Source organism: Pseudochaenichthys georgianus, chromosome 8, assembly GCF_902827115.2.
Source record: "Pseudochaenichthys georgianus chromosome 8, fPseGeo1.2, whole genome shotgun sequence".
Taxonomy (NCBI): domain Eukaryota; kingdom Metazoa; phylum Chordata; class Actinopteri; order Perciformes; family Channichthyidae; genus Pseudochaenichthys; species Pseudochaenichthys georgianus.
In genome coordinates, this window is record NC_047510.2 from 26,324,336 (window position 1) to 26,346,537 (window position 22,202).

Consider the following 22,202-nt stretch of genomic DNA (forward strand, 5'->3'; position numbering starts at 1 on the left):
GTCAAGGTTGAGCTTGAGGTGATGAGCAGACATCCACTGAGAGATGTCAGCTAGACAAGCAGAGATGCGTGCGACGACCTGGGTCTCTGAGCGGGGAAAGGACAGAATTAATTGGGTGTCGTCAGCGTAGCAGTGGTATGAAAAACCATGCGGGCTAATGACTGATCCGAGCGAGTTTGTGGACAAGGAGAAGAGGAGGGGACCAAGAACAGAGCCCTGAGGGACCCCTGTAGTTAATTGACTCCAAGTTACCCTGTAGGTACGGTCTAATAGAATCAAGCAGACCTCCACCAAGGCTGTTTCCATTACCGAAATATATTTTGTGTATCCACCATGTGATTAGGTTCTGTTCCAAAATGTAATGGATTCTTCCTCGACCCTAGTACACCCTTCGACCTATCTTGATTGTTTTGAACCACTATTTCTTACATTCGCCTGATGAGGAACAAACAAACCAATCTGGAAACTTCATATAAGACACTGAAAAACCTAATGTGACAGATGCTCTGATACAAACATGTATTGATACTGACCCCTTTTTATTTAAAGAGACATGTTATGCTCATTTTCTGCTTTATAAATATATTTTGGGTTTATACTAGAACATACTGTTTGTACATACTTGAAAGTTAAAAAGAAAAAAATTGTTCTCATACTGTCAGACATGCTCAATATTATTTAGCGCCTCTCTTTTTAGCTCCACTCCCTGAAAGTCTGCAGCCAGAGTGGTCAGACGAAAGTGACTGTCATGTAGTGACAATTTCTAGGGATATGTGTATACAGTTACATCACAAACCAAGAAGGGTTTGGATGGAGTGTTTAAAGTCAGATTTTCTTAACATGAAACTCTGTATTACACAGCATTGATTAAGATAATGATGTTCGAAACTGATATTTGTTTTATGTGTTTTTATGTTATGAAACACTGGTGTCTATAGCTTGAGCCAACGTTGCTAATTTGCATTGTGATTTGAATGGTTTTAAATAGCTATATATCTGTATTCCTGCAACGAGACCATGTGTACTTAAGTGGTACCACACAAAACATATGGTGCCCACTGTGAACCAACCCACGCAGCAATACTGGAATCACAGGAAAAGTACTGTAAGAAGTGAGGAGGAAAAATAAATTGAGGCAGATCCAGGTCAAACCTCAGAGAAAACAAAGAAACAGAGAGAAGAGACAGAAGTAGACAAATCTAGAGAGAGACAGATGAGCTCATATCTCTGTCCTGCCTGCATTATTATGTTCAGATCACTTTCTAAACCTCCTATTGTATTTTCGGAACAAAACTCTTCCCTCGTGCTTTGCCCTGGGCTGTGCGACTGTGTTTACTGCCTTGTTACATACTCCTACTACATATAACTCAAGCTTGAACCTCTTTACACAGAGTCTTTGAAATTCAAAAAAGCAATAGAGCGGCCAGCTTGTTCATAAGTCATTGGTCATAATTTGGATTTAAAATGATTACAAGCTATTTTTGTTTGTTCCAAACCTGTCAAACATACACAGACTGTGCAAACAAATACACATACACTATTCCCGAAAGAACAGTATTTTGCTACTGCTTGCTTTGCTGACCAAATAAAATATGAAGAATGTGGCCAAAAGAACGACCCATTTCAATTGCTCTTCAATCAAATAAACTTTATATAGCCCAATATCCCAAATTACAAATGTTGCTCCGGGGGTTTTACAATCTGCAGCCGAAAACACTCTTTGTCCTTGATATCTTGCAGTGGACAGGAAAAACTCCCCCGATAATAACAGGGGAGAAAGATCAAGGAAACTTCAGGGAAAGCAACTGAGAACGGTTCTCTCACAAAATAAAAATAATCTCATTCCGACAAGCTGAAGGCCAATACACGTATATTCTAAGAAGACTTTCACAGATAGATAAATGCAAAGAAGTCTCTAAATGTCGAAAACTTAAGATCACATATACTCAACAGCTACATTTTACTTTGATGCTACAGTGAGGACATATGCTCTGGAAAACGAGTTTGTGCACCTGACAAATCAGATTGCACACACCAATAGACTACTTTCCACAAGTACTTTGAGGTTATTACTCTCTCTGGGTTTCAGGGCAAACTTAAATTACAAACTAGAGACTCGACAATAACCCACTGCAGGCTAAGAAGCACTGATATGTGGTACATTTGGACAACTCGGAGGAACATGCTTCAATACAAAAAGAGAGAGTTTTTTTTTAACTCAGATTGATGAAAGATTGCAAGATGGTGTATAGCGATAGAGCTCATTGAAAAGGATAAATGGTGCGTGCAATTTTGTGGATGTATTCACTAGAGATGTCCCGATCCGATCACGTGATCGGGGATCGGAGCCGATCACGTGATTTCAAAAAGATCGGGGATCGGGAGGAAAAAATCGGGGATCGGGATTTTTTAGTAGCAGTAAGCTAACGAGAGGCTACGTTCAGCTGGTGACTCGGGAGTCGGGACAGAGAAAATGTCAGGACTTTGGAAGTATTATAAAATTGAAAGCGAAGGCAGTGTAACAGCCAGATGCAATGTTTGCAAGGCAGAGGTTCCGCGTGGTGGAAAGAACAGAGCTACGTTCAACACGACCAATCTAATACGCTACCTGAGAAACAAACACCAACAACAACACGGCGAGTACACAGCGGCCACTCAGGTAACGGCACTGAAACAACCGACACTTTCAGAGACTTTCAAAAGGAAAGAGAAACTGCCCAAGAACAGATAACAGCCAAGATAGCTGAATTCATCGCGTTGGATGACCAGCCGTTATCTGTTACCTTTTTTCTCTCTTAATGCATTGCATAAAGATCGGATCGGGAAAAATCGGTATCGGCAGATTGTCAAAATCAAATGATCGGAATCGGATCGGGAGCAAAAAAAGGTGATCGGGACATCCCTAGTATTCACGTTGCACCACTGGCAGTGAGAGCGAAGGGTTACTAAGAGCTACTGTATTTATTCCCTTTTTAGTCCCTGGCCATTGTCAGAAATGTAATTTATAGGGATCGAGATATCTAGGCCTATGAGGAAGTTGAAGCAAATGTGTGCACTTGTGGGTATGCATACACGTTTGTGCAAAAGACTGTACATGTTGAAATCTGTGTGTTTTTTTCTGTGCACTCATGGCTTTTGTAATGCTTTTTGAAGCCGACATGTGTGTTCCATCCCTGCTCATTCTCTCTCACACACACAGAGCTGGCAGCATGCAATGGGGAAGATGAGAAGATCAGTCTCACATGCTGTTTATATGATGTTTTGATAAATAATGCAGCCTCCACGCTTCACATGTAATCTGACGTTTGGCTGCACTAGTCGGATCCCTGTCGAGCAAGAGGGGAATTAATTCATCATAGATATTTGTCACCACCGCCAGCTTCCTCTTCAGTCAGGCTATCAGGTTTTATCGCCAACATGATTTGTAAAGAGGTTATGGCTGCCTCGTGATGGGCTCTTTCATGATTTGAAATAGGAGATGGTGTGGTAGCTACTTCATATGCTGTTATTGTGCTGCTTATTTGGCAAGAGGAAAGGACGTGGTAAGTAGGTCATCAGGATTGGGATGGTGGATCATTTAATATAAAATGATGTATGCGCCTCGTACTTGTGGACTGAGCGAATGACAAGAGTGATCAGTGTATCAATCCAAAGGCACCGTGCAGACAAATGTTCATTTCACACATAATGCCTTTGTTTGTTTTTTTAAAGATTTGACGCTCCATTAAAAAGGCGGCACAGGTGCGGATTTAAAAGTATAATGAGTCCTGCACCGTTCCAATCTACTTAAGGTGGAAAACCAACTCTCCATTTGTGGGAGATGACAATAGAAATCCTGACATTATTATCCACCTCTTCACAGTTTGTAGAATTTCATCCTCGACTGGAGCTGTGAACTTGTTTCTGTTCTGCGCCCATGTATGGATAAATGTGCCATTAACAACATATTAATGCTCTCCAAAGAAGTTGTTTTTCCAAGAAAAGTATACTAAAGTTACTCAAGATAATCAACAACCCTATTTGTTTTCAGGGGGGCCATAGTTCTCAGTTCAGTTGGCTAACGCACAATCAGGAGGGTGTGTTTTTAAGTCTGGTTTGTTTGGCAGCAAGATGATGAAAACAACTATTTTATGAAGCTTTGCGGAAGGGTGTAGAATGGGCCAAAGGATAACCCATTAAATTGGAGGCGGATCCGAACCAGTGGACAGATAAACTGAATATTCTTCATCTCAGTAACTAATCCTATTTTCAAAATGACATACCAAAGTCATTTTGACAAAATGGAAGTCAGGACACCAGTGAGGAGTCTTCATTCTTCCCATACAGACATAAGGGAGGTATTTATCATTCATCTAACGCTCTGGAAGAAAATACTGTAATCCCCTACAGTTCATCCAAACTTTTAAGTTTGATTGTATTTTTGAACATTGTATTCCACATAGCACACAATAAACCCATTTACTGAGCACTTTAACTCCTGAAGACTAGACCTTTTTTTTGTTTGGGGAAAAACTTTTGTATCTGAACATAACCTGGAGTAATGTTTGCATTGTGTGTGGTTGTCTCTTTCCTCCAGTTAGCGAGGTGGGGGGTACATCTTTTCACAAAGGGGCCCCAGAAGCATGTGAGGGCCACTCTTAACAACCTCAGCTATGTCAGCAAAATCCCTCCTGTTACCATTAGCAACCAGCCGAACAGGACCCCTCATACTACCTGGGGAGACAATATGCTTGTTAGAGAGCTAAAGGAGGAAGGAAGAGAGAGAGTGTGTATGGTGGAGGAACGGGATCATATAGGAGGAGTGAAGATGGCATTGGAAGGAGAAGAAGGAGGAGGAAGAGAGATACTGAAGCAGGAAGATGTGTCGCACAGTTTTAAAAAACGGCAGTGACTGCTTTTTTTTAAAACACTGCATAATGAAGAGAAAATCCGATGAGATAAATAAACCTATTACAGTCTGATCTCGGGGGCTTTATTTGATATTATAATCCACTCTAATGGGCTGTAGGCAAGTGAGATATGGTGGTGCAATCAGTCAACATAGCAACAGCACACAGGAGGAACCAACAGCCGTCACCTCAGGTTACTGTAGACAGGTTTTCAATATCACATTAAAAACCACCAACAAAAAGCATGTGAGGCAGACGGTTGTTCTTGCCACACCTGATATTCAGCCTGCCAAATGTTCTTCATTGAAAAGCAGTTAGGAGCCCAGAGGAACAAACCGAATCCTCATCCAGTTTGCACATTACACAGAACCCACATTAGCCCTACACGGCGTACAGACAGACACAAAAGGGATATATCTGCAATTTGGCAAGAAAACAAACAAAAGAATAGGTGTTCTAACATGAGAGAAAATCAAGCTGTTATTCATTCCTTTTGTCAATGATGACCTGGTACAGGATCAAGCAAGCGCATGTGCATAAACACACCAACCGACAGGAGAGTACTGATTCTGCTTCATGACAATCATGTTGAGAATAAGGTGCGAGGTTTCCCCGTAACACATGCCAGCTCCTAAAGGACAGAAAAGCGTATAGGCCTTGGGGAATTTGAAAGTTGGACCCAAGAAAGGAGATAGGACACAAGGGTAGAGCGGCCGAGTTTCTCGTGAGCAAGGCAATGGATCCCCAAACTGCTCCAGAGGTGCTGTACTACAGTATGGCTTTGTAGATCTTGTCATTTAAAATGAATGCATATTGAGTAATGTGATCTTTATATTTAACATTTTGAAAGTAAACAACTTTAGGCACTTGATTATGAAAAATGGCTGTGGCATTTGTGGCCAACACACAGAGGACCAGTTTACCTGCAGTATCTGGCAGCGGTCCGAGGTGCAGTCGATGTTCTCACAGGGCTGGTACATGCCCAGTGTCACACAGTTGAGCAGGATCACCATGATGCTAATCCTCTCGAACCACGTATTAACAGGACTGGGGTTAAGGAGCATGGCAGCTGAGGAGAAATGCGCGGCACACACATTTCAAACTGGCCTGTATGGATTGATGGATGGAGCTGAAGTCAAACGCAATCTGAAAGGATTTAACATACATCAATGTTATGAATACTGAAGAGTTTATCGCCGGCCACACGACAATACGACACATTATCTGATAAGAATACATTTTAATAGAATTTTAAGCAGTTTGATTTAAAGATGAAAAACCAGCGTTGTTGTGTACTCATCCTAACTAACAATATAAATTTGACTGCTAACTAAGAAAACTAAAAAGCATAAGGAAAAATGAAAAAAACCAATATGAGAGATTATGATTCAAAGCAGCACGTTGCAGACTGCCTGTAAATTATCTTCTAAACTCTTTAAGCGGCTTCATGCCTGCTAACTTAAGGCCGCAGGGTGCGTTTGTTTTAACGCCCATGCAGAGTGAGTGGGTGGGGGGTTATCTCCGAGTTAACAGGATACAGTAGTCCTAAGGAAAGGATAATTTCCCAACAGGGAACAAAGAAACTTGAAAGGTGGGTAAAACGTCTCCAGCCACGGTTTAAAATAAAGCTGCAGATAAAAGTATACATTTTCCAAACAATGTTACCACTCTGATGCCTGTTTGAGGTTTTTTTAATCAATGTTATTTTGCTGGCATTTCTTTGATTATCATAGTGCTACTATATATAACTTGTAAAACCTTTTAAAAAAATGTGTCTAATATACAGCCATTTAAATGCAGGAAAACGGTAAACATTTGTGCTATCAATTATATTATAGACAACATAACACAAGACATTTCCCATAATATGAAAGGTTTGATATGAGAAATGAAAATGACACCTTTGGAGAAATGTTGCTGCATATTGAAAAAAGTAAAAAAAGAAATGCTCTCCAAGAGTATCTTGGAAGTAAAGCACTGCTTTGTACCAAAGTGTGAAGAAGTAGAACCAGACGGATTCACATCAACATATCAGTTCATAGATGACTCATCCGCAGCACGTATGCAACACACCATGCGAGTTGAGAGGTCAGGCAGCCGCCACGCTGCCAGTGAGCAATTCGTCAATGACAATGAATATGAAAAGTATTTTTCCAACCAACATATTTTTGCTGTATGAGTCACAAAATCAGACATGACAGTAAATACTATTGCCCGCCAAGGCACACGACCCCTTTGTGATATGTACTTAAAATGCTGAAAGACAACAGCATTGGCTCTGATTTGTTTAAATATCATTAGTAATCTCAAACCAGTGGCGGCCTAACTGAAATGAAATAGTTTGCTTCAGTTCGACTTACTCCACCCTTCATCTCTGTATTTCCAGAGCCATGTCACCCTGCAGAGTGCGACACCACCCTGGTTTACCCGGACGCCCTATCCTTCTTCTTTAGGAGTTAAGCATTGTAATTATTGTGTCATTGTAATGATATTTAAAGATGAATAATACTGAAAAGGCAAATTCAGATACTTAATTCATACAGTATTATTCATACTATAGTGGGGGGTATAAGTGTGTGTTATAATCACTGTCATGCAGTCTAAAAGTCTTTAAAGCTTTTCACATTTTTTGATATCTTAAGCTGTCAGCTTATGTTCTTTAACTTCTAGGCTCTATCCTCTTAACTCGTATTTTTTGTCTTTCTTTTATACTCACACAATAAGCTTTAAGCATTTTGTTCTCGTGAACTTCGCACTTGCAGAACTTGTGTCTGTGGGAAATGTGTCTGTGTGGCATGTTACACTTATTATTATGAAAATTAACTTTACATGGATGATTGCAAATGCTTAATTAAGAGGAGGACAAACGCTCACACATCTTAAAAACAATTATCCATAAACCTGACCCAATGCAGGCTCTCTGTTAATCGTGAAAAGCTGTATTTCTCAGACGTAAGAAGTAAGAAAGGCAAAACCAAAAGATACAGTGAAGACTTATTTGTATTTTAGGATACATTAGTTTGAGCACATTTGCCATATGGATCTTTACATAAGCGGGCGTAAGTCAAATTGTAAAATGTTATGATGAAATAAAAAAAGTAAGATTGCAACATTCATCCGTAATCTGCAAAATAATATGTGCATAAGCATTATTATATATATCAAAGATACTTTAAACATTCACGAAGCCTAAGACACTTTATTATTCGAGAAAAGTCAGCATTGAAGACATTCATGAATCTCTGATCTAAAAGTACATTGTGTCATTGATGCTTAGATCTTATTTCTCCTTTAAAACATAACATATTTGAGAAACGCAAATAGTCTCCACGGACATCAACACGATGAGAAGAGAGTTAGCTATCAGCCGTGCTACATCTCATTTCAGTGGGTAACCTCTTTTTGAACCTGCCTTACAAAAACACTTCATTTCTAATTCAACTGAATTCCTAAGGTCCAAACCCTAAACATGAAAAATACATTGATTTGAAGCTCAAGGCTTTCAAGTAGACTTTTCTGTAGACTATTTGCTTTTATGCAGGGATACATGGTTGCAAACATCATTGTTATTCATATTTCATTATGTGTCCCTGCACGCATGCATATCTCCATTAATCTCCAGGTCTCTCCATCCTGATGCCTCTCAGCTGCCTCTGCTATCTCTTTAGCACTGTTCTCAAGGGGTCACAGCGAAATGGGGAGAAATCAAATCAGAGCGATGTGTGAAGAGAAATATATTTATGAAGTCTCTTTGCCTCCTCTTCCTTGTCTCCTTATAACCAACACCCCCTTCTTTGAAATAAATAGGTGTGTAAACCCCTTTGGGTTACATTGTTCTTTCTTTCCTTTCTGTAGCTCTGTCCTTTCAATACAATTAAATCGTTCCTTCTACCTCTCCTTTTCATTCCCAGGTGTGACAGAACAAACCATGGACACTTTTGCCCTTCCAGCTAAAACAAACACTTTGGGAAGCAATATATTCCTCGACAGGCAATGACAAATCTATCAGACTTCTTGAGGTTTGACCAAAACCTGCCCTGAGGTTCTGTGTTAGCAAAGCAGGAGCAAAGAACTGACGCGTGGTGTGAACTCGCAGAAAGGAGCGAGACACACTGTCTGCGTAAGAGAAGATGAAAAATGAATAGCAACAGATATACAAAGAGCATGGGAGAAGACTTGTTTGGGACTTAGTTAGCAGTAAACAAACACGAGACAGGAGACAAAGCATAGACGCTATGCCGCTGCACAAAACCTGTTTGAACTTTCTCACAAAGCTCAGAGTTTAGCATACAAACATGTGCAGGGTAACTCGGGTCAAAACGCACAAACTCCGTCACATGCAAAACATCCCCCCCCCAAAGCCCTAGCAGACTCCTCACCTTCGACCCATTAACAGTATCAGCAGCATTTTCACTGTCATGTGAAGTGACTCAGCGCTGCTTTGAGTTCAGTCACACTGACCCTTTCCCTCCACAGGGAAATTAAGCCGTGTGCGGCTGACTCACAGCCAGCTGATTCCAGAGCGCTTTTAATGTCACTCCCTAATCATGTTTAGGTGGTGCTAACTGAGTCTGCCACCAAGGATGCTTTGAGGTGAGACAAAGGGAGGCATGCTGTTATCGAGCTTCAGCCTTTAATTTAATTGTGCTTTTAAAGCCATTACTCGTGTGATATTTACCCTTAAAACCTTAAAGGATCCACCCAGAGAGCACCACGTGTGACTGAGCAGGTTCAGTTTGCGTCTGTCTTTTTCCTTTTTAAGCATTAAACCTATTTCTCCTAATTCCTGTATGTCTAAATCTTCTTAGGATGCAGACAGAGCCTCTTGCCTCTTTCTACTCTTCTCTCATCTCATCTGTTCCCTCTTCTTCTTCTCAACGTCTCTACCTATTTTTACGCCTGTCCCTCTATGTCAATTCAGATTTAGTCATACACACTCTGTCCCTTTCATCCTTTCCCCCCTATTTGGAGCTTTCCAACTTTGTCAAGCTCTCTGTCTCTCTCCTTGATAAAACATCTCAGGAACCCAAATGGTGTCCCTGATTCTCTTTTCGTCTGTCCTTGTGATGCATTCAGGTAACAAAAAAGTGTGCATTTCTTCTTCTGCATTTCTTTTGTCCCCATGAAAATATGGTATTCTACGCTGGCTGCAGTATCTTAACATTTTAAAGTAGCAGCCTTAGAGCTGAGATTAAGGCAAGGCAAGGCAAGGCAAGGCAAGGCAAGGCAAGGCAAGGCAAGGCAAGGCAAGGCAAGGCAAGGCAAGGCAAGTTTATTTATATAGCACTTTTCAACACAAGGCAATTCAAAGTGCTTTACAAAAAATGAAAGACATTAAGAAAATGGCATTTAAAATCAGTAATTAAAAATAAAAGCTAATAAAATAAACATAAAAAGAAAAAATACATGGATAAAAGTTAAAGTGCAGTCTAAGATATGAATAGTTCAATTAAAAGCAGCAACAAAAAGAAAAGTCTTCAGCCTGGATTTAAAAGTAGTAAGAGATGCAGCGGACCTGCAGGTTTCTACTTATTAACCATAATGCGGAGTAGATTTAAACCCGTATGCACTACTTTTTTAATGGTTTCCCCACATTCTAGTTCAAATAACATGTGTAAAGCCTTCCAGATATTTATTTTTAGGATCAGATATAGTCTGGAATTTTAAAGATTCTTACAATTAATAACATCCGTCATTTAGGTACTGACTGTTACATATTCATCAAGTATGGATGTTTCATGTTTTTTCAATCTCAGCTTTGTAACAAGCGTTTGCTGTAACGTGCCTTGGACTGCTTCGCTAAGACGGAGCAGAAATGCAAATGGGAAGCCAAATTATTAAGAACCAAATTCTACATGATTGCTTTAACTGCTGCAACATACTGTAGTAAAGTGTGTGTGTTTCAGTGTGGGCATTTGTATAGGCTAATCCTATAATGCAGGAACATGTAGGAATGACTATTGCATAGCTGCACCAAATCAACAGTGTGTGTATTATTGCTAATAACTGGATGACTCATGTCTGAATTATAACTCCGCAGTGTGTTTGTGTGTGTCCCTTTGAAATCCCTCAGCATCAGTCAGAGGGAATCAACATGACATCCAGCTTCTCACTGTGCCACTGAAGCCTCACTCTTCTCCCCATGAGTACCAAGCCTGACCGATCACACGTGCACACACACTTTTGTGCTGTCCAAGTAAAAAGTAATTGTCACATTACTGCCAACATTTAAAAAACATAACACACACAAATATTCCTTCACTATTAAACTTGTGACACCTTAAGACCCATTTAGTCCTGTGGGTTTTTTTCAAATTCTCCATCGTACAAACGACACATAGTTGTGGCGGCAAGTTTTACAACGTTAGCTACCATGTGTGTTACGACGACGAGGAGGAAGAATCTGTCAGATGTGATGTCACAAGTGTACACACTGCCCAGCTGTCCTTGGTATATCTCTCTCTCTCTGTGTGCCTCTCTATGATGGAGTAGGTAGGCACACTGCCAGGAATCTCACCACCTTCCTCCCTCCACTCCCATCCCTCTTTTTAACCCACTTAGTTTCCTAGGACCTTGTGGTAAACTTGATCAATGAGTGTATCCCATTCTCCTTCTGACCCTTTGGCTGCTTGACCACATTTCTGCAGTTCCACAACAGTCTGCCAACTCTCTACTTGGTGTCAAAACATTTCCTGCCGATTCATTTATGTGCCTGAACTTCGTGTACAGAGGATTTTTTTACTATTTTATCAAGTTTGTCAACATAAAACAAAGAGAAAGAAACTTTTGTACAAACTACGCAAATGTGCAGACCCACTCCGTGCAAACAGCTGTGCAAATGACCCCGTTTAACTTTTAATGGTTACAGACGACTTAACTGAAGAGTTCATAATGTTCTTAACAAAGCCCTTACCTCTGCATGCCAGAAGGCCAAAAGCTCTTCAGCCATTGAAGCATACGCACCTCGAATAACAAGTAGACCCCCGTCTTAAAAGCCTTAAGTAAAGAGCAGTATATGTTCTCTGAGAGTTGCTCTGCTTGTCTCAGCAAATGTTACTTTCACTTAGGCAGGACCAGAAAAAAAGTTTGCTTTAGAGGGTTTTCTCACACTATACACACACACCTTCTGCCGCTGCAAATACAAACACCATTTGAGGGATTATATTTTTGCATATTTTCCATCGCTCCAAAAACCCTTCCTTGCTAAATAAAATTGTTGACAGTTTTTAAGATAAGACCTTCCTAAAGAATAAAACAGCTATTTGCAAAGTGTGTGTAATGCAAACATAATTGTGTCTCAAGTGTCCAAAAGCCACAGCTTTCACCACCATTAAAGAGCAGCCTATGTTTGTTGTTGTGCTTTAAACAACGGCTAAGGGTTGCTTTTAGTAAATATCATATAACTGTTCTTTAAGAAATCACAAAATGTGTGCAAAATATAAAAAGTGATCTAATGATTGGATAACATATGTAAGGGTCGTTTGTACAGTAAATGCACATTCTAAAATTAGCTTGATAATTATTTAGTGTTTTTTACAGTACAGTTTTAGCCATTGTGCAAGATGCTTCATGTTGGGAATACGTATTGTCTGCACTGGCACTTAAGTTCTTGCTAATGTGTAAATAATAGCTAATTGGTTAGGTCCCTTCAAATAACTTGTTTCTGCCATTTTGCAGTAAAAACCGCATGAAGGACTTGCCTGTCAGTGGCCATGCAATTCTACATCAGATGGAATGCCAGAGTAAATCTAAAGGAATGATGTAAATAAATTATAAACATCAGAGTAGTGATGAACAGCAAAGGCTTTAATCAAATCAAGCCCGTTTTTATTCAATGTTGTCTTCATAAACTCAAGCTTTCTTTTTATTAGATCAGACATGCCTCCAAAAAAAGATGAAGGTCAAGTGAATCCATTCAATTAACTTTCATCAAAGTTGTTATTTAATTATTGTCAGTTCCACACACAAGGACATGGACTATTAGCATTCAGTACATGTTTCTGAAAGATGTATGTAAGCATTACTGGATGCTCTCCAATCCCTGTCTCTAAAAGCATGCAGTTGAGGGTACATGTCCATGTACTGCCATGTCAGCATATGCTCTGCAATATAATAATAATAATTCCTTACATTTATTATAGCGCTTTTACAATGATTACACACATATCATACATGCAATGGTCAGAAACTGTGGACAATACCCACAGGAGCAAGTTCAGGTGAAGTGTCTTGCCCAAGGACACACCGGCTTTACAGATGCAGCAGCGGCGGGTTTCACCCCTTGATCTGATGATCATTGCACAGCACACTGCGCCACACCGTCCATCTTCACGCCTCGAGGTCATCGAGGCGCTTTTACAAGTATACATTGGTATCATACATGTACTGTGGACAATACCCACAGGAGCAAATCCGGGTGAAGTGTCTTGCCCAAGGACACAACGGCCTGTCCACATATGTAGGCATTAAAGAAAAGCAGTAAGCAGACATTTTTGATAAGGTTTCAGTTTCCTTTAAATCATGGTGGTACTGTCTTATTGAGGATTTTGCAGAGGACTATTATAGAGGCAGCAAATATCTTTAGACCTCAACTCATATGTGTATGCAGTAGTGGTGCAGCCTCTCAAACGAGAAACACTTTGTCTGCCATTGTTACCTGTAAGACCTTGTCAGTATCCTCCTGAAAGCATTTTGACAAGAGAATAAGCAATTATGAAACTGTAAAATAAGGGAGTGGACTCATTGCAAGATTCAAGAAACGGCAAACTAATTTGATAATTGCACTCTTGGTTCGTTTATGACTTGTGAAATTGCCACATTATGTGTTGTGCTCTCGCCGCCGTGACTGCTGCTTGATGCACACCCATATACTGTATGGCAGCCCCCCCCCCGATACACAAGCACACAGATGCACATGCAGACACACACATACTGTATGGCGAGGACAGACGGACACACAGTGCCAACCGCGTAGCCTGACATGGCGAGCAGAGACCTACCTGGAGCACCTCTCAAGACAAGCCTATGGCCTGTAACCAAGGCAACGGGAGCAGACAGGATTGCTTTTAGCCACCGAGACAAGACAAACTGTGTGTGTCAGTATTTGAGAGTGTTTGTTATGTGTGCCGCATCCATTTACCTGTGGGCTGATGTAAAATATTTGTCGGTAATTGTGTACAAGTATCTATAGTTTTGTGCAGTGTCTGCAATTACCGAAAGAGGATGGTTTGATTTTCACCGTTTTTGAGCATTTGAAGGCTCATGGTGTGTGGGTGTGTGTGTGTGTGTGTGTGCGTGTGTGTGTGTGTGTGACTGTGTATCTGTCTTTCTTCTCATATCAGCTCAGCACAGCAGGTGCCTTGCTCCAGTACATTGCTGCCACTAGTGAAGCTGAATGTATTGCAGACACCATGGGAAATATAAGCCAATACTTTCTGTGCCTGTGTGTGTGTGAGGGGAGAGAGTGATCGAGAAAGAACGACATGACTCTGAAAGAAAACTGAGGGAGGCCAATATAAACTGAGAGTATAGAGGCGAGCCAGGGGTGAAAGAGGAGGTTAGTCAAAGAAGCGAGCAAAGGAATTTGAAAAAGGCACGCATAGGGAAATAAAGAAAAGCATGAAGAGAGGAGGAAATTGATAAAGACTAGAGAGTTTTGTCGGGTCAGGAAAGCAGCACATGCAGTGTACTCACAAGCCATTAGTTTGGATTCGACACAGGGTCAGAGTTTTGGAAGCAGAAGGGAGGAGAGGGAGACGCAGAGAAAGATATGCGATGACAGGACTATGCTGCTGACATCCGCAGAGACTAGTCAGACTCTGACAAGCGACCATCCTCAGCAACCCTCAACCTCCCTCCAGCCATCTGTCTTCCTCTATCTGTAATGTATTCCATCTCTTGCCACAAAAACCTTGCCATTCAAAAAAGTTATTTTGTCAGCCGTACATAGTGAATGCTCATCAAGAAACTCTTTTGACAATCACGCATGCCATCAAACACAAGAGCTATTTGAACTCCTTTAGATGTTAAAAGCATCTTGACTTGTTACATGTGGTGCTGCCATCTGCTCAGCGATCTCTACTGCAACTTCTCACCTCCTTAGAGCCACTAAGGCGGCAAGGGCATTATATGCTGCTCAGTAGCACCTGTGTGCTCAAGTACTACAAAACCACAGAGACAAAAGACAAACAGGAAGTAGCATCTCCAGTGGGGAAGCTAGCATCACGAATGGCGGCCATGAAACGGACAAATAATCGCCGAGCATGTATATTTCCCACTGCCCCAATCTGTCCCAGTTTGTTTTTGAGTTGTTTTATTAACTGCTTTGGCAAGATGTCCTGGTTGGTAACGTACAGCTACGTGAAATGTTCTGTTTACCAGCTCATGTTATATCAAAAAGGGCTTAATCTATGGCCTTTTTTAGGATTTAAGCTAGTCCATTTAGACTTTCTAGATATTGGAAACTATATATTTACTTTTAAGCTTCCAAATACACAACACTTGACTTGGACTGTCTCTTCTTAGGAGAGAACAGTTCAAGATGCTGTATGTTCAGCCTTCAAGTTCTGCAAAGGATCTTTCTTCACGGTCATCGTGCAAAGGAAGAAAATAGGTCACAAATCAGAGAGCAAACATAAATCACGCTTCTTTAAAACCGACAAACCCTGACATGTTAAGAATACATATTTGCCGAGTGATTTACAATATTTCCTCAAACACTCTATTCCATGGCACCACAGATTAAAAGAGACCAGGAACAGCACAATCATGGCAGTAACACTGGATGAATCTGATTGGACACAATTATCTTGGAGATTTTATACTTTACAGGGCTCCTCAAGTCATTATCTATGCTCTCGGTTTTGAAAACTGTGATATATTTATTACTTAGTATGGGTTTCTTCAGTAAATACCCACAGTAAATGCACATTTCTACTTGAAAGACAACCCTTATAGAATTCATTATGTGCTAGGCTATTCTGTTTTATTTACAACATCAGTCGAAAGACAAGACTATATTTTCTTGTTGAGATCTCGATGGGAGACAATTAAAAAAATTAAGACATGCAGATTCACAACATTGCCAAATTAATTAGATCATTCCTTTGGAGATGTATGAGACTTTCATAAATCCCAGTTTCTTCTATGAGTAGTACACAAACGAAGCCCTCGTCTCTAAACTGACAGAAAATAATGATAACAGAGATCAGAAGGAGGAGATTGGGATGAAGAGGATGTGGTGGAGAAGGGAAGTGTAAGCCCTCGTCTCTCTCATCTCTCCATCCATATTTCAACAGGGGTCTAATGGGCTGACATGATCCCTTGTTACAAACACAGGCAGAACAACGACTGGGGGCTCAGTAAGAGAAGAAACAAGAGAGGGCTGCGATTCCTCTGATCTGTGGTTTTGCTCTTTTCTTTACAGTTTCTGTCCATTTAAAGTTCATTGAGATGCTGACAGTAGAGTTCCTTTTAAAGCAGCTTTAAAATCTCCTGAGACACTGTGTCTCAGGGGATCTTAATATTTAAGAACCTATTACTGTGTTATACCAGATTAACGGGAATAATTTCAGCTAACTGACAAAACAAACCATTTTTACCAAAACAAAACACAAGTCTCATAAGAAGCATCTAAATGACCCCTAAGCGAAAAATGCTAACGCACTTTGGCACAGAACTCAAGATAAAAGATACCCTTATTACTTATCATAGCTGCACATAGAAGAAATCCGATTAAAGCTGAGGTTCCACAGATTATTTAGGTATATATATCATCACTGAGTGATCCGAAACCCGCGACAGGGGAAGCAAACAGACATCACAACACGTACCTTTACGGAGCTTTTACAGGAGATCGTCTCACCGTAGCTGTCAATCTGATCAAAAGACGTGTTCAATGGCATTAAAACGAGAAAAAACACGGCTGAATCGGTTAATCCATAGGTTGATAATGTTTCTGTGTAATACTTTTTTTTATTTATAATACATAATTCCATTTTTATGTAAAAATCGGAGAGTAAAAGTTAGCTGCTAATGGTAGCCACCAGAGTTAATGCAGCTTTCGGTCTTGGCTATGCGGCAGTCTCACACACCCACATTACCAAATAAGGAGTATGTGGGAGTTCCCCTCGATTCCATTGGCTCTGACAGTTAGAAAGAGATGTCAATCAGCAAAATCGAGCAAGGGGGGCCAGAGATAGGTCAAATCCACCCAAATGACCCCAGAAGTGGGTTTGTTTTGCTAAATCTCTCTAAAAAGGTCAAATGTAACTTGTTTTGCATCAATCTTGATACAGGGTACTTATTATATGTTGTATATATCTACCATCCCATCATTCAAGGGTGGTTTTTACTATAAGTAATTTTTTTTTTTTGGACGGACACAATAATTTACATTTGTTCAATTTGTGTTCAATCTGAATTTACTTTAAAATAAAAACATCTATATTGATTCTGACACTTCTAGATCCAACTCACAGGTGTAACGTTGCTTTGAGAAAAAAGATTATTAATTTAACCCTTTTAGAAGGGAAGATATGGTCATTTGTTCTGGGAATGTCATTTTCGAGCCTGAAAAACAGGCTTGGGGCTTAAGGTTTTGAACATAAAACAACAAGAATGTTAAAAACTCACAGTAGAGGCAGACTTATGAAACATAACATTTTTGGATTTTCTCTTCCCTTTCTGTGCATATTTTCTTTCTGGCAATCGATTTTGCTCATGATTGGATAGGGCCCCTTCATATGCCTCTCATTGCAGGCCTGAGCTTCACAGGTGTTTCATGAAAGGAGAACAAACAAGCCGAGAGTAGCAAGGTAGATGAATGATGCGACACCGAGTGGGAATGAGTGAGTGAGACAGAGTGAGTGAGATGTTTAGAAGAAAAAATATTATTAATAGGTTGTGATCCTGCCATTTGCTATGCTACATTTTCCAGCAGAACTGTGACAATTTTTTTGTCTTTCTTGTTACCCTCGTTTGTTTACATGTTGTATACTGTGTTGTGTATAATAGTAATACAACTGCTTTTCTAAACAGATTTACAAGAGGCGTGACAATTGGTTTGAATATGGTGCATTCACTAACAAAATATATCTGTACTATATATCTTTGGCACAGTTCCTATTGGAGTTAGGAGGATGAGTGAAATAAATATCTATTAGGGCTACAACAGGGGCTGACATAAATAACTCGGCTAAATGCTAACTTTAGCATGATAACAAGCTCACAATGACAATGCTAACATGCTAAGGTTAGTTTATACCATGGTCAACATCTTAGTTTAGCATTTCAGTATTGCACATCGCAATGTCGATATATTGTACAGCCCTTTTGATTCATCATCAGGGAAGCTGGGATGTACTAAATATGGTGCCAATAAATCAAGTAGAAGCTATTTCATAAGTTAAGATTTTGACTTGCGGGTAGCATTAGAGGAGAAGTTGGATGATCGCCAAAGTAATATTATTGGTCTTCTGGACCCAATTGATATCTGTACCAAATGTCATAGCCATCAATCCAAAAGCTGTAGACATATTTCAGTCTGGGCTGAAATGGTGGACATAACAACCATCAGACTGACAACATCCCTAAAGCTGTTCCTCTAGCACAGGGGTGCCCACACTTTTTTGGCTGGTAAGCTACTTTTGAAATGACCAGCTCACCGAGGTCTACCAACCAAAAATAAAATCCCAAATTGCAAGGGTTGCTGAATAACACGTTTTATTTATACATGGGATAACTACAATAGGGCTGCAACAAACGACTAATTTGATAATCGATTAATCTATCGATTAATGAAACGATTAATTGACTATTCGAACTATTACTGTATGCCTTGCACAATTTCTCAAACGCTCTTATTTAGCCATCAACTTTTAGATTTAGCTTGAGGTTGTTTTAGGCATGTGGAAACTAACAATGAAGACAATAAAGATGAATACTTGATTCAAAAATACATATATTATTAAATTAACTTAACAAATTGTTTACAAAACTAACATTGCTTTTTATTTAAATTAAATAAATAATATTTCACATCAAAAGAAACAACAATGTTTTAACAAATCATATTAAATAATCTGATGACAGAACTGTAAACAGAATAGCTGAAACTTTAACAAACTAAATAACTCTGTTACCTCTAATCATTAACCCATGTTTGTATAATTGAGTTAACTCTGTGTGTTGCTGCTAGCATACAGAACACCTGACGTGGAAACGTTACTCGTGGATGGGGCTACAGCGCTACTAGAAAGACAGTCGAACCCGGTGCATTTCTCTGTCTGAATGTGGTGCACTTTTGCTAAATGTTTAGACAAATTGCTCGTGTTGCCGCCCTTACATGCTAGACACTCTTGGCATTGTCCACCTCAAGACGGGTAACATTTAACCACACCTTGGAGCGCTTCTCTCCGCCATCCCCTCCATGTGTTGCTGCATGTAGCAGCTGCGTGTGTGTAAACTGCCCCGCCCCCTCGCACACAGACGGGGGGAGAGATTTCGTCTCGATTGGAAAGATCAAAAATACACCGACCATAGAAGCATTTTTTTGTCTTTTTGCATGTTAGAAACGAGTTGGTGACAAGACTGCGAGATAATGTTTGTGTAGCAATAATGCATGACCTTTCTCTTTATCAACTCGCTACTCGGAGGGAAGTCGCTGTCATATGCCTTGTGAACACTCCGATAATGACTCTCCACGTTACCTTTCTTTGGCAGAGCGACGCTTGCTTTACAAATAAGGCAAATAACCTTTGAATGTGACATCACAAAAAAATATTCTTCCTCCAATTCTGGGTGGAAGTGGTATGTTTTTAGCTTCTTGTTCGGTCCCGCACTCATTTTGTTATTTGTCTCTTGTTTGTCTCTTTAACTTAATTTGAGTTTTCCCGGCACTGGATTTTGTATAGTTTTGCATTCTGGGTTAACAGACTGGAAAGCGATAGGTCGCTTTTTCTGTCAATCAAGTAAACTCCTGAATTAAGTGGCAGGGAGGCCAAGGCAGGAGGGATCAAAACCTGTTTTGTCTATTTTAACGGAGCTGGATTATTTTTTTTATGAATGACTCGCAATCTACCAGCATTGTCCCCACGGTCGACGTACTGGGCACCTCGGGTCTAGACCATACTTGGCAACCTTGACACCTCAGAAATCGGGAGCATTTCAAAACCACCGCGGGGGGGGGGGGTCGCCCGGAGCTGTACTAGATTAACATTAACATGCTTATTGTAGTTGTAAGTGCACTGCCTTGCGGCCTGTAGCACCATCCTTGATGGAGCATACGTGTGGGCTGGACCTGTATTTTACAGGAAAGGAGTGAGCAGAGGGTCGAGTTGTCGATTGTTGTTCTGTTTTCTGTGACTATCTTCCTCACCCTCTCAGACTTTCAGTTGCGCGCACTACTAAAGAGATGCGCTACCATGGAAACCAAACAATGGTGTAGCTGTATTAAAGTCCGAGTGGAAACAGTCGTGAGTAAATCTGATTTGGTCCGAAATCGGGAGAAATGCGGGAGAAATATGACCCCGGGAGGAAACCGGGAGAGGGCAATGAAATCGGGAGTCTCCCGCGAAAATCGGGAGGGTTGGCAAATGGTCTAGTGCACAATTTTAACAATGATTTGTTCATGTAGCCAAGGATAATGCAATACTCACATACAGTAGTGAAAGGAAGATGTTTGGGACACTTTTATGGTTAGATGGGACAAACTGCATATACCGCAAGCTGTTTGAATAGTTTTTCACTGGAATCATATTACAGGCATGAGAATCACTCACCTTTCGGCAAAATTCGCTGTTTTGAATCCAAAATAGGTCGTTTGTGTGATTCATGTAGATCTGCAATACAAATATTTTTGGGGTATGGGGGGGGTCTGGGACCCGGAGTAATCTGCGGCCGCGAGCTGTTATGTGCCATCATGACACGCATGGTGTTCTTTTTTTATATATTATAATGCAGCGCGAGCTGTGTGCTCGAGTCTTCCTGCCTGTCGGCTCTGCTGCTCCGCGATGATGGTCTAGCTTCAGCAGCCACATTAGCTACGGGTGCGTTCGTTAATATTAACTGTGCGGTCCGGAGTCACTGTGGCACAGACTGGACCGCTGGTGAACAGCTGTTAGAACGGGCCGTTCAGGTGTTCAAAGCAGAGCTCCCTGTCAGAGCGGCAGAGCGTGATGTGCACTGAAAAGTTTTTCTGTCGCAATATTATCGTTGAGCTAGCTAGCTAGCATACATTGTCACTATCTGCTAACGTTAGCTTTAGCCTTCGTTTTCTAATAGTTTTTTTTTCATAGGCTATAAACGGAGGTGGTATAAGTATAGATCTTGTACTTGAGTAAAAGTAGAAGTACTCAGATCTTGTACTTGATTAAAAGCAGAAATACTCAGATCGTGTACTTGAGTAAAAGCAGAAGTACTCAGATCTTGTACTTGATTAAAAGTAGAAGTACTCAGATCTTGTACTTCATTAAAAGCAGAAATACTCAGATCTTGTACTTGAGTAAAAGTAGAAGTACCAGAGTGTAGGAATAGGAATACTCTGTTAGTAAAAGTACTGCATTCAAAATGTTCCTCAAGTGAAAGTAGAAAAGTATTCTCATCAAAATATAGTGAAAGACAGTAAAAGTAGTCGTTGTGCAGATTGGTCCATTTCAGAATAATATATATGATATGTTTTATAATGATTGATCATGAAAGTGTTCTCAAAGCTGGTGAAGGTGCAGCTAGTTTGAATGACTTTGTATTCTGCAGGGTAGCTGGTGGATTTACTCCAGGTGGAACTAAAGTCTGATTTAACACTTGATTATATTTCACATCATTCATCCAGATATGTGAAGTAACTAAAGGTATTAAATACATGTAGTGGAGTAAAAGTACACCATTTACCTCTGAACTGTAGAGGAGAAGAAGAACAAAGTAGCAAAACATTGAAATACTTAAATAAAGTACAAGTATCTCAAAATTGTACCCAAGTTTTGTACTTGAGTTTATGAACTTAGTTACTTTACACCAGATGCCATAAAGATAGACAGACTAAGCCTTGCACAGAGGCATGACAATAGATTTTCAAAATGCTCAACAGTGCAGCCAAAATTATAAACTGACTGCTACACAATTAAAATAAATGCTTTTATATATTTCTATTAGATGTGACTCTTTGGCGTTTGTTATTATTAACACTGCTTTAGTTGTTTTGACTGCTAAAATCATCTGTTATTCCTCATTTTAAATCCGATATTCCGTGGCTCGGGTCCTTGTCACCTTTTCCATACCTGATGAGTTTGCATCCCTGATAATACTTAGTAAGGAGGC

At 40.2% G+C, this 22,202-nt stretch overlaps 1 protein-coding gene across 2 annotated transcripts in view; it reads right to left on the bottom strand.

The window, feature by feature from the left end:
* Positions 1 to 22,202, bottom strand: part of cacna1ia (calcium voltage-gated channel subunit alpha1 Ia) — a 178,742-nt gene that overhangs the window by 79,607 nt on the left and 76,933 nt on the right. For both annotated transcript variants that reach the window (XM_034089015.2, XM_034089014.2), the window contains exon 3: positions 5,813 to 5,924. In XM_034089015.2, the coding sequence (XP_033944906.2) occupies positions 5,813 to 5,924 (112 nt within the window). The remainder of the gene's footprint in view (positions 1 to 5,812; positions 5,925 to 22,202) is intronic.